Here is a 12711-nt window from a genome sequence, read left to right as displayed (position 1 = left end):
TCTTGGGAAAAGCTGTGTAATTTTCATTTTTCTTTAATTTCTGCTGCTGAAATATTTGTCATTTATAGTACACTGTACTTTGTGTTGACAGTAAGAATTTCTCTTTTGAATTCTGTGATTATCTAAGTAAACCAATTTATTTGGCTCCCAACTCAAGAATATAACCGTTTATTGCCACTGACCCTGTTAGAATATTGACCCCACTGAAGAACAAAAGCAAAATACAAATGAAAAACCAAACCTTTTTCAAAGGGAACCCAACGTGAGAAATTTCAGGATAAAAAGAAGCAGCCTCATATAGCAACGTATGTACTCAGATGTCTGAAGTCAAACCTCAGAGTTTGTAAAGTGTGTAACATCGAGCCAGTTCGGTGTTTCAAAAAAGGCCAGATCATTTGTGAGCAAAGTATACGTGTGGTCGAGGCAGACCAATTAGGGTAGACCTCACTGGAGCATGTTGCTGTTCCCAAATGACCTTGGACATGTTTCATATTAGGCATATGGGCTTACAGTGTATTGTCTTGTCCTTTGAGACCAGTAGCTGGCATTATCATTCTTTTCCTCTGTATGTGTCTGACTGTCTTCACTTGGTAGTTGGAGAATCTTTTGCTGGATCAGTACGGTCATATCAAGATAACGGACTTTGGGCTGTGTAAAGAGGACCTGTCGTACGGCAACACGACCAGCACATTTTGCGGAACGCCAGAATACTTGGCACCAGAGGTAGGCCCTTTCTATCTATTTGCCCTGCTCTCGCTTGAAATGCTCACGAGTCTTCCAAACTACTGCATGTTACAGAAACAACTGCATCTCTAAATTCTTTCCAACCAAATTGTGCCCAGTATTTGTTTTTGTTATGCATATGAGGGGGCCGATAAGTTATTGTCATGTGAGCTGCGTGTCCCTGATGGTTTTACACTTTTGCCGTGCCTGAGCACTCCACGACCTGTTCTTTTTTTATGTGTATCGGCGTGGAGACAATAACTAGATTGATTCCAGAGAGTTATCCTTGTTTTAAAATAAAAGTTAATGTCTATTTTACTGCCAAAACCACAGGTCAATGTTGTTCTGTCGATTTGTGACTACAAAAGGGAGTAAAAAATTTGTAATAAGTGCACTACTGTTTTATTCAAATAGGCATAAATGATTTTGTTTATTTCAACACAGAAATTTATAACTACGCATGGAGGAAACTCTGCTTCTGTGAATGGCCCCCTTTACTGTGTTTTGTGTCTGTTTTTTTTTGAGTACTGAAGGTACTGTTCTTAAAATTCACCTAGTAATCAACCTCTTGCTCCTTGAAATGGGTAGAGTCGCTTCAAATTTTATAAAAGATTTCATGGATTTTATATAATTTAGGATGGCTTAATCAGTTCACAGAGAATACAGAGGATGTTTGAACAGGGCACTTTGCACATTCTGATGGGTTTAAATGCCAAGCGTGACTCATCACTGCTTGCGGACTGGTATACACATTAATGCCCCCATGTACTTGTTTTGCGCACGCACAAAGGTTGTGAAGTCTGTGAAGGCAGACTGTCTGTGGCACTCAACCCTTTGTTCATACAGAGTGTTCCAAAATTTGAGGTTTGGGTGAGATACATGTACGTCATTCAGATATTAAAAATTAATTTCAAGAGTCAGTGTCTGTAGCATTTGACTGTAAGGCTGATGCAGTTTCTTGTCGTTTTCGAAAGGCAAAATTTTGGCCCCCCCAAAAAAAACACCCAAGAAGAAATGTGCTATAATCAGTGGCGTATCCGGGGGGGGGGCAAATAAAAGCAAGGATGTCTGGACAGTGAGTAAGACTTTTGAGGGGTTTTTTGTCCACAGCATCATGCTGAATGAGTCCAAAGATGCATTTGCTTTTTGATTTGCCCCCAACACAAAAGCTGGATACGCCGCTGGCAATAATGTCATGAGAAACGATTTCATTGGACAAACTAGTAGATTTGGGTGTCAAGGTAAACTACAACAAACTGTATATCTCACATAAATGAAACCAAATAGCAGAGAGCCAAGGCTTGTTGTCATTTGCCTACAGGTTTTAGAAGACAGTGATTACGGCCGGGCCGTCGACTGGTGGGGTACCGGTGTCGTCATGTACGAGATGATGTGTGGCCGATTACCATTCTACAGCCGCGACCATGAGGTCCTGTTCGAGCTGATCCTTGTGGAGGAGGTCAAGTTCCCAGCGAGGTTAACCGAAAGTGCCAGGTCATTACTAAGTGGTCTTCTGGCGAAAGATCCGGCAAAGCGGTACGTGAGTGGACCTTGGATTAACCACTCAAACTTGGCATGGACAAATATTACACTTCTGCAAAGAGTGTCGCCACTCCCAAGTTTTGACAAGGAGTTCAGCACATTGCCAACCTGCAGTATGGTAGCTTGTTCTAGTAACTTATGTTTAAAGATTATAGCCTTGTCTTTTTCCCCAAGAACACTTGGCCTTTAATATGTCACAAGGCATCTCACCAGATCTCATGGCCAGTGGCAGGGCTCAGGTAGATTGTGAATATATGTTGAGATAAAGCAGTATCTAGTCTTGGTTGCAGTTCAAATTTGTGCTGTCAGTATATGGTAGGTTGGGAAACATGAAACAAGTGTTTTGTTTTTGGCCTTAAGGAGTTCCTGCTAAATACTTGTATAAGGTGGGGCCTTGGCTTTGATGCAAGTACAGGTATCGGTAAAGCTGGATGCTTGTTTCTAAATGAAGAATTGACTTGCCACCTTCAATAAAGAAATCCCTATGAGAACAGTTAAGAGACGCGATTCGGTTGAAACCACCAGACTTGTTAAATGAGATCTTTAATTAAAAAATTGGATTTGTTTGGGTTTTTTTGTTTTTTTAGGCTGGGAGGAGGTCCACAAGATGCTCAGGAGATCATGGAGCACCCGTTCTTTGCCAGTATAAACTGGGAGGACCTTTACAACAAAAAGGTACATCTGGAAACATCCGTCACCCCTGCCTACAAAGTCGACCGCAAGAGCTTGCAGAAATGCATTAAACATTGCCATCTTGATTCTTAGTCGATCAGTCCCCAAAGATTGTTAGAAGTCGCACTCTCGAAGACGTTTGATTTGAAGATGTCACTAATTGCTGTTCAGATTTATGAGTCCGTTCTCATGTTTTGAAGCGTGATGTATCCTTGTTTCATGATGAGGGCTCTTTCAGCTTTGATTGTCGAGTCATATTCAACACAAATGCAAATGCTCGGGAGCATTTTTGACATATCAGTTGTTCGTGCTGCAGAGTGTGGAAATCTAACAGTTCAAGTCTTTTGAATTTCTCTGCTACACTTCAGTACATCTTCAACTATGAACTGAATGTTGAAGTCCAAAGATCCAGACAGATTGTTTTTGCAGTCTGATGAGAGTATGTTGACTTGCAATCAAATCAAGAGTGTTTTTTTTCACCTCGCCACATTTTGATGTTATCTTTCAAATAGTTATTGTGGAAGAGATGCTAATTGGCATCAGACTATTTCAGAATGTGTTCAGAAATCTTGCGCATTGTGAGACTGTCCTGCTCTCAATGGTGTGCAGAACAGAGTTCAGTTCCTCATCAATGTGGAGGGGAGATGTTGTGGAGATGATTTGACCTGTTGTAATTCCCTGCTGTCCTATATTCCTCAGATCGAACCACCCTTCAAGCCAAGTGTGAAATCGGAGACGGACACCAGGTACTTTGATGAAGAGTTCACTGCTGAGCCTGTGGAACTCACTCCACCGGATGAGAACAGTGAGTGATATTTCTTAGGCAGACACCACTCTCCGTAACTTGTGAATGCTTCCATTTGTGGCATGTGTTTTATTATTACACGAGCATTGACTGTTTCGACATGTACCACTAGTTTGTGAGAAGATCCTTGTGACATTTTCTTGAGGGAATAACCAGAGAAGTATAGCAAAGGAAAAGAATGGACCTTGCAACCATTCACAGAGGATGTTGACTATTGTAATTGAAAAGTATCTGTTTCAAGTAGAAATAATCAGTGGCTTTCACTGAAGTTACTGCACCAAAGTGTTAAAGCAGTGTATAATCTGCCCCAAGTCGAAGCACCCCCTCGCATGGCCCTGAAGAGACAAGCTAGTGGGCAGTTTCCCAGTCGGGCTCATTCTCCTGCATTGTGCACATGCTCAGACTGTACATTCAAACAGAAATTGGTTGCGCGTGCTCAGCATGGACCGTGTCAGACACTACTAAACCTGGGTCGAGTTCCCCACCAAGGGACCATGGTGGTTATGCAAAAGTGCACACTCCCTTGTTCCGTCACAGAAAGGAAACTTTGCACATCGATTCTTTATTTGACTTGAGATCGAGTCCCTCACTGTAGGAGGAAATGTTCACCTCAGCAGCAGTAATCCATTTCATCCCTGCGTATAACATTGGAAGAGGCAGGCTGTCTGCTTTAGTGCACGAACAAGTGAGGATGGTTTGTCACTGAGCAACAACATCCTTCTTGGTGGGGACAGTGTCTATGGGCAATGTGCATTTGTTGCAGACTGTGCTGAGCATGCTTGACCAATTGCTGGTGGCATGTCAGTTGCGTGCATGAACTCCCCACCAACCTGTCTCTTCATTGCTGGTGAGGGGGTATTTTTGGTCAGACCAGATAGGCTGTACACAAAACCTTAGCAACTTTTTGGAAGCCCTGGGAACAGGCATGAAAGAAGGGGGAGTGGCATAGCGTAGGGACGGAGACCATTTAAACCCGGTTTGAAAAGGGCCGTAGTGTTGCCAGTTGAATAAAGCCCAGTTGAATAAATACCAGCCCAGGCAGGCAGGCAGATGAAGGCATTCTTTCAGCTGGGCTCTCTTGTTTCCAAGCGCAAAACATAAACTATCCAAGACTGGGCTCGCTTGTGGTTCACTAATCTCAACAGCACTGGCTGATCCATTAAGCTCCCTTTTGTTCAGCTGTGGATCTTCCCACAGTAAGCTATTGATACACTGGTCTGAATAGCTTCAAAGCTTTGGATCATGAAGGTCTTGTGCTGGATGAGCTCTATCCAAATGTGAGGTGTGCTCTCAAACTGGCCCAGGATCCTGTGGGACCCTTTCCAAGCCAGGTGTAAATGGTCGTGACCCCTTACTGTATAATTGTTGTTTGTGTACCATGGATAATATACCAATAATGAAGATTCATGGTGGTAGTGGTAACGATGATTTCATGAGGTGGCAAGTGGGAGAAAATTCTCGTGACAACCTTTAACTGTAGTTGAAATAAACCACCCAAGTAATTGATACTTGGACAATGTAACTGCAGTTGACTGTCTAGAACAAGGTCCTGGGGCATGGTTGCATCTTTGGTTGTCAATTGCCAGTTTGCTAATCAGTACATAGGGAACCATCTGAATGAAAATAATTGTACAAGATATTGTTGACTATGAATGGCGGGAAAGTTGCTACCAAAAGCAAACTGTGAGCAACAGCGAGCTTTGATAAAATACATGTAGTTTGTATTTCTCGCCGTTACTCATATTTTGCTTTTGGTATACATCACATATACATGTACATGATTTATTAAAGCACCTGAATGATTCCTGAATAAATTAGGGCCGAGTCAATTTGAAGAATTTGCTATTCAAATATTCAAACTTCAGTTCGATTAATATCCAAATATTTGGTCTTACCGACCGGCAGATTGTTGATGATTAAACCATATACATAAACCATAAACCACATCAGTTGCAATAACGCACACAATTTTACATTATTATCACTATAATAGCTTCTCACGTCTAGGAGTATCTCCAGCCACGATTTAGCAAGATTTAATATTTGAACAATATTTCTTGCTCTGTTGAACATTTCTATTCCTTTAAATTTATAAATGAATATGTTACTTTTTGAGTCACTTTCATTTGAAACTTTCTGCTTGAAACAAGCCTCCGTAGTGCCATTTTTCTCATTTAAAACAGAAAAAAATTCTCCCTTCCTTTTCAAGAATTTTGCATTCGGATATTCAAATTTGGAAAATGATATCTGAATATTTGATAATCGATCAAATATTCGGCACATCCCCATAATAAATCTCTGCATCATTTTTGAGTTCAGACTTTTTATCAGCCATGCAACGGAACTTTCAATCTCCATAAAATAAAACTTTACTTTAATGTTGACTGGGCTCCTAGTTGAACAATGACGCCGTGCATTGCTGTGACATGTTATTCAGTAATATGTGATCAAGAACCCACCAATCAGCTGAGGGGGATTTATTCAAGTGTTGCATTACACCTGTCACAAAGGAATTGACCCCTAGTATCAATTCAGCAATTTCCGAGTTCGCTGATTTGTAAATAAACCAACTACAGTAAACTTTGCATTAACAATTTAAGGAAAATTCCACATGAAATGCCACTCCCTCTGAATGCTTGACCAGTTTTGCTATACCAGGCAAGATATGGGAAAGAGGGGTACCCCCCTTACCTGTCCAATCCCTATACACACTATAGACTATTGTTACCTAAAACATCCCCCTCAGAAGTCTGTAAAGAATTCCTGAGATTCCGATCAAACAATGACACAAAGGCGGGGAGGTTCTCTCTGTCCCATATCTTGCTTCAAATGAGTTTTGCCACGGGCCCGTCACCTGACATAAAACCAAGTTGGAGATTACAGTGGAAAATGCTTGAGAAGGACTTAAGCTGTGTCAGTGTGCAAGACTAACCACTTGCTATCGTCTCTCTTCTTGTCATGCCCTGTCTCGTTTTGCTGTTGCGCAATGTCTTCTTGACCCAATCTCCCCTTTCCCTGTCTGTCCACCCAATTTGTCTGCCTTGTCTCTCTGTCTGTCTCAACCCCTACACCCACCGTACCCTTCTGTTCTCTGCAGCAGAGTTGTCAACCGACGCCGGGCTGCCGCAGTTTGAAAAATTTTCCTACTCTGGTGACAAGGGAGGACATCTCTAAGGCTCTGCAGCGGTAGGTTTGCTACAAAAAAGGGCAACAAGCATCCCTGTGTGGGAAAAAACTCCAAGGATGTCTCCAGTAGAGAGGATTTCAGCGGTCCTAGAACACATGTTATAAAAGAAGAAAAGGTTTTGGGCAACAAGCTGCAATATTTAATCCATTGTATAGGGCCATCATAAAAGCTGAACCAGAAATATGTATTGTAAGTGTTGGTTTTCTTTCTTGTGATGGCCAGCTATCGACTGGCATGTTTTCCTTTTTTTTTCTGGTTTGTTTCTTGTTTTGACTGTGGATGCCTTTTGCCATGTTTTACCGAATGTTCCACACCCCCCAAACAAAACTTCCATTGGCTGTGAAAGCTTTCAGCTTTCATGATGAAACACACGGTGGAAAGTAAAACAGTTGATCAGTATTGCAATCAATTTGGGGGCATACCATAATGACATTTAGGTCAGAAACCAGCAGGGGGGGAGGGGATTCCACGAAATTGGCAGAATTAGAGCTTGTGAGATTAACTCTAGAAATGTTCATGGGTGGGCATTTGGGATTTTTTGTCGTCAGTGCTCATGTAGCAGAATATCTTCTTTCTCTTCAATTTGATGGTGATCATCAAATGATTGGGAAAAAAATACTGATTAGGATTGAGGGGAACTGTACAAGTTGTAACTTATTTTCCCCAATTTCTCAATACGTTGTATCTGTATTATTCACTGCTGTAAATGTCTTTTGCTGTAGCCCGAGGGGGTCATTTGTGTTAGGAGAATGTTTGATATACATGTAGCGACCGTTCAGCATAGCAAGATTCTACTTTATATCCGCACACCTCTTTGATCTGCTGTTGATTTTCTGAAATATGTTTGCAACTTCTGCGTATTATCAATTCAGTAAGTGCAGCACCAGTGTGGTCAGACGCATGATGCGGTAATGTTATACATTCTTGTCCCTCAACATGTTAGCTGCCTTCAATAGCTGTGGTTACTTCTGGGTAGTCCGAAAATACAAAGAATCCATCTCTGATGTTGGCGCTGGTTTATTGACAATAATTTCTCGTCACTTTTGTCATGCCTGGAGCAAATAGGTACGTGTAGCTTTCATTTCTCCAAAGTTTTAAGAACATAAAGTTTGGTTAAGTGGGCCTTCATGACTGCATTGCATTAAAACTAATAGGTAGATCCAGATGTGCAGTAACCAGGGATACAATAGCTTTGTGATTCAGCGTCTTTCTATCGGCTCTTAGAAAATGAAATCTTTACAAACTGAGCTCTGTTCAGCTGTTCACTGCAAATACCCAGCTGGTCAGATTAAGCAGTGCAGCCATATTTGGTCGAAATTAGGCACCAGTCAAGTCAGCCGCAAAGTGCATGCCGGGTACTGGTTCCTGACCCATGGTGATAATTTAGGGGATTGGCTCATGCAGATAAGGGCCATACATATTCATGCAGGAGGAAATGGAATTTGCATAACTACCTCTTGGACTGCGATGCAATATTGGAAGGAAGGTGTGCACATTGGGAGCATCGATCTGAATTTTTTGTGTATATTTGCATTCCCGAGAATCTCATTGTTAGCGCAGAAACAAATTCCTTGCACATGTGTCAACATTAGGATACCAGAGTTGTCTTGCTTTGTTTGGCTTTTTGTTTTGGCGAGGCAGCAGTACAAGTGTGAAGTTTGACAGTATCAAAGCAAAGTCCAGGATTAATTGTAGCACGCTCATGAGGGTCACAACATTGGTTGTAGTGTCTAAGAAGTCTGGCCCAAACTTGTTCAAAGAAATGTTACAAGCTTTTAACTGAAATCCCACACACATTGTTCAAGACTGACTGTTTGTGTATTGCTGTTATATGTCAGTCCTCTGGAGAAAGTTTGGAAACCAAAACCCTCAAGATGTCCGGTGTCGTGTGGTCTGAAAATAGTTGTAGCTTATAATTTTACTTTCTAAGATTTTGGATGCTGCGGCATTTTTCTTTTTTCAGTAGGACTTGTTGCCCTCGAATTCACTGAGGTGCTCTTTTTCCTGGCTGTGCCGTCTCTGCGACCAGATTTGGAAAGAAAAGGCTAATTGAAGAAGGCATTGAACAATCAGTAGTAAAAATTTCATGCATTGAAGATATACTTTCTTTACGGAGGATCACCACAGCCCTCTAACTTAATTCTTATGTTGGGTAATAACATGATCTAATCCAAACATTTCACAAATTGTTTTACTTTTTTTACCCAGTCGGTGTTTAATATCTCAACCTTATTCTGGGAATTTTTTCTTCTTCTTTTTTTTGGCAAAGAAATATTTAAAGGAATGTACTTGTTATATTGTGTTGTATATTTTTATTTTGTCACTGAATTGCCCTATCTCTTTTGTATAGGCTTTTAAAAAAATCACTGATGTGTATAGTTAATGTAGTTTGTATGAGGTGGTTCATTTAGTTTGAGTTTGTTGAACTCGAATTGGCTCATGCACTGCAAGTCTGTAATCGTTCATTAGAGTTTTCAAACTAACATAAAAAATGTCACCATGCTATCGGTTTAGCTGTCTTTATTTTATTAAAAACTATATTTGCTGAAGGTCAAATGTCACAAGCATGAGATAGAGCACACAGCTTTGTATATACTATGTTGGGTCGTACATATGTGTGCTAATGTACATGTGTATTATAACTTTGCCAGTAAAGACTGAGTTAACATGCAGTAATGTTTGGTAAAAGGAAGTAAAAAACTTTTCATTTCACATTTTAGCCTGTAGAAATGGTATGAAATGTTAAAATGAAGTAGTAGATCTTATGGACTAATCTTTTGTGATCACCCAGACTTACGATTTTTAAAGTTCACACAAGACTATTTTTTTTTTTAGATGGGCAGCTGTTGTTCTTTAAATTGAAATGTTTTTATGCTGTCCAAAAAAACCCCAAACAACTAGGAGCTTACTTTTTTTTTACTCTTACATTTTGCATTTCCCACATTTACCATGAGTATCTGAAATTGCATGAGCTACAATTGAACTGTGGCCCTATGAAAAGGAGGTAGGTGTATTATTAATGGGTGTGTAACAAGCAACCAACCAAATAATGGTAGCACTGTCCCTCATTTGGCAATGCCTCAGCACAGATTTAAAGTAGGCTATCAGAACTCGCTCTGTACTGTTTCGTGATCCGAATATTCGCTTTAGGCCTCTGGCTTCAAATCTCATTGAGAATTGAGACACCCTCAACACTGCTCTCATTTTGCCTTGGGAACCTCAAACGATCTTGTATGAAGCCCATATTTGGCAGCATCTTGATTTCCGTAGATGCAGTTTAAAATAGGTCTGGGGTTTGAGATGAAGCCGTAGTTTCAAAGTCAAGGCTTGGAAAATTGGCCCATGACTGGCTAAAATTTGATTGGCCGTGATTGTCATTCTTGTTGACAAATTGTGAAGCTCAGATGAAAAAGTTGCAAAACCTACTAAGATGAGTCACAAGTTGCCAGAGCCCCTTTTTTCAATCAAAGGCCTTAAAAAGAATTTTGCGCTGAGTGAGTCAATAGGAACCCTCAACATTGTTCACCTACATCAATTTCTTTGCTCGTGCCATAAAGCCAAACTGAGTGATATGTCAAAATAGTGAGCTCCGTTTGCTCTCTCTCTGATGCAAACTATTAAAACCAAAATTACAGGGGACAAATGGCTGTCTGACTCATTTTATGGGATCTTGTCATGGAGATATCACAAAGAGCCTAGATCTTTGCAGGAAAGTATATAACATGTACTGAGATTTCCCCCACCAAGGCAACTTTGTCACTATGGCTTAGGGGATTGAAGAAATCTTACGAGGCAGGCTGGCGGAATACTGTTTTGAACAAGTGGAGGAAAACTCATTGAAGTTGGAAACGAAGACCCGGAGAAACATATAGTGCTGGATGAAATGCCAACTTTGACCCCAAAGGTATGAGAAGGTGCCATTGAGCCAATTTTCCTCCCTGCAACTGTGTTTTTTTGGGGGGAGGGGTCTTTTTCTTGTTCCACCTGGCTTTTTTTAAAGACAGTATTGGGCTAAGTGAAAGTAAACGTCTGTTTTGTTTTTGTTGGTTGCTTATTTAAGAATATATTGAAATCCTGGAAGTCTCTGTATTGTATTTTATCGGATAAGTTGAACCACGAAGATTTGATGCATCTGTTTATTTCTGTTGATGGACTGAAACTTAGTCGAACAGGTGGGCAGCCTTACGGAACTGCTGTAGTCACTATTTTAAGTTGTAGAGTAATAATATAAAAGATAAACCATACAAAAGAGCCATTACAGTGAACTGTACAGATTGTTACAACTGATGTGGTGGTATTGTTAATGTGGACTAGTAAATGTTGACTTCATATGTATTAGAGAAAAGAGCGTGCATGTGATGGGACTTTACAAATTAAATATTCGAAGAAAACAAGTCTTGTGTATATCATTGTCGTGTACATGCATGCATGGGGCAGAAGAGTAAACATGCATTTGTGGATTGGCAAAAAAAAAGGGTCAAGATTGCGAAGAAAGAGAAAATCGGTTGAAGTAGCAAATTTGTTAAAGTGTGGTTGTGGTTAGTGCTATGGAAAGGCCTAATTAAGAAGGGTGGATGACTGCAGTTAACATGGCTGTGAGATGTTTATTTTGCCTCTGCTCATTTTTATACATCAAGGTAAGTCGAACTGAAAGTGTTGGGTTTATATAAACTTGTCTGGAGTCTGTTATTGTACAGTAGCCTACTCAAATTTTGTGCGTCTTGTTGAAAAAAACAACTGTAAAGTGTAAGTAAACTTACAGAAAGGAAAAAAAAAAAGTGTTCCGTGTTGTTTAGTATGGGCCAGTTCAGTAGGCAAGTTGAGTCCATGGCAAGTCAACAAGTCTTCAGCCAAGTCACAAGCTTTTCAACTGAACTTGTCCCTGGATGGGGGTGGGGACCTGCTCCTGTATTCATGAAGGGGAAGCAGAGACAGGTCCTTAGCATCTTGCAATATAAGACCCAATGTCTCGTGCACACTACAGAGTGGGTGGCTTAGTCGACTGGTTAAATTCGACAGTTCAATGTGATGCAGTGATGGCTACCTGAGATGACTAAATTTTGTTGCCTCAAGGTCTGGACTCCCAGTCAAATTTTTTTCCAGCTCCATCTTACGGGTGAACAATAGACCAGGGTGATATTCGACGACCATTGGTGCTGTGCTTCCCATGTGCATTTGTTATTAGTTATGGATGTCCATCAAGAACGATAATGACGTCATCCCCACTGAAGAAGGAAAAAAAGAAAAGAGGAGAAATTTAATGGTGATGACATGGGTGCCTGTGATGACTCCTGTGGTGGCCACAGGGCCCAATCTCGGAGGCGCAGTGCCTCCCGCAGGTGGGGCAAGGGATTCCGTCACCCAGAGGGGGGGATCTGGTACTGTGGCATGGACAGTGGCGTCGCTCCTCTCAGCCTTGAAGTGATCCACTGCCTCATGACATGGAGACCGCCACACATCCCGGTCTGTGGTGAGCTGCTCCAGGTGAGAGGGTGGGCCCCACACTACTTCAGGATCACCTTCTGATGGTCCTTGAACCGCTTCCTCTGACCTCCAACACTAATTGACCAGTGGAAAAGCTCACCGTAGAGAAGTGTGCGAGGAAGTCAGTCCTCATCCGGTAGATGTGTCCAACCCAATGGAGCTGCCATTGAATAATGAGAGCCTCAACACTGATGAGAGCCTTGACACTGACACAGCTGGCTGTTTTGAGGATGGTAACCTGGTCCATCCAAGTAAGTCAGAGAATACGCTGGAGACAGCGGATGTGGAAAGCCTCAAG

General features: G+C 41.3%; 1 protein-coding gene across 2 annotated transcripts in view; it reads left to right on the top strand.

Moving 5' to 3' along the window:
- LOC110975151 (RAC-gamma serine/threonine-protein kinase-like) overlaps positions 1–11323 on the top strand; it is a 48008-nt gene extending 36685 nt beyond the window's left edge. Inside the window, exons 9-13 of one of the 2 annotated variants that reach the window (XM_022227349.2) lie at positions 595–723; positions 2045–2259; positions 2853–2940; positions 3637–3742; positions 6843–11323. In XM_022227349.2, the coding sequence (XP_022083041.1) occupies positions 595–723; positions 2045–2259; positions 2853–2940; positions 3637–3742; positions 6843–6916 (612 nt within the window). In that variant the 3' untranslated portion in view covers positions 6917–11323. Of the gene's footprint in view, positions 1–594; positions 724–2044; positions 2260–2852; positions 2941–3636; positions 3743–6839 lie in introns of both variants that reach the window. The other variant, XM_022227348.2, reaches the window with a different exon arrangement.
- Positions 11324–12711: the final 1388 nt, after the last annotated feature.

The sequence above is a fragment of the Acanthaster planci genome, linkage group LG01 (genome assembly GCF_054643075.1).
Source record: "Acanthaster planci isolate LZ-2023a linkage group LG01, COTS_SCS, whole genome shotgun sequence".
Classification (NCBI taxonomy): Eukaryota; Metazoa; Echinodermata; class Asteroidea; order Valvatida; family Acanthasteridae; genus Acanthaster; species Acanthaster planci.
This window is presented reverse-complemented; position numbering and strand designations above follow the sequence as displayed.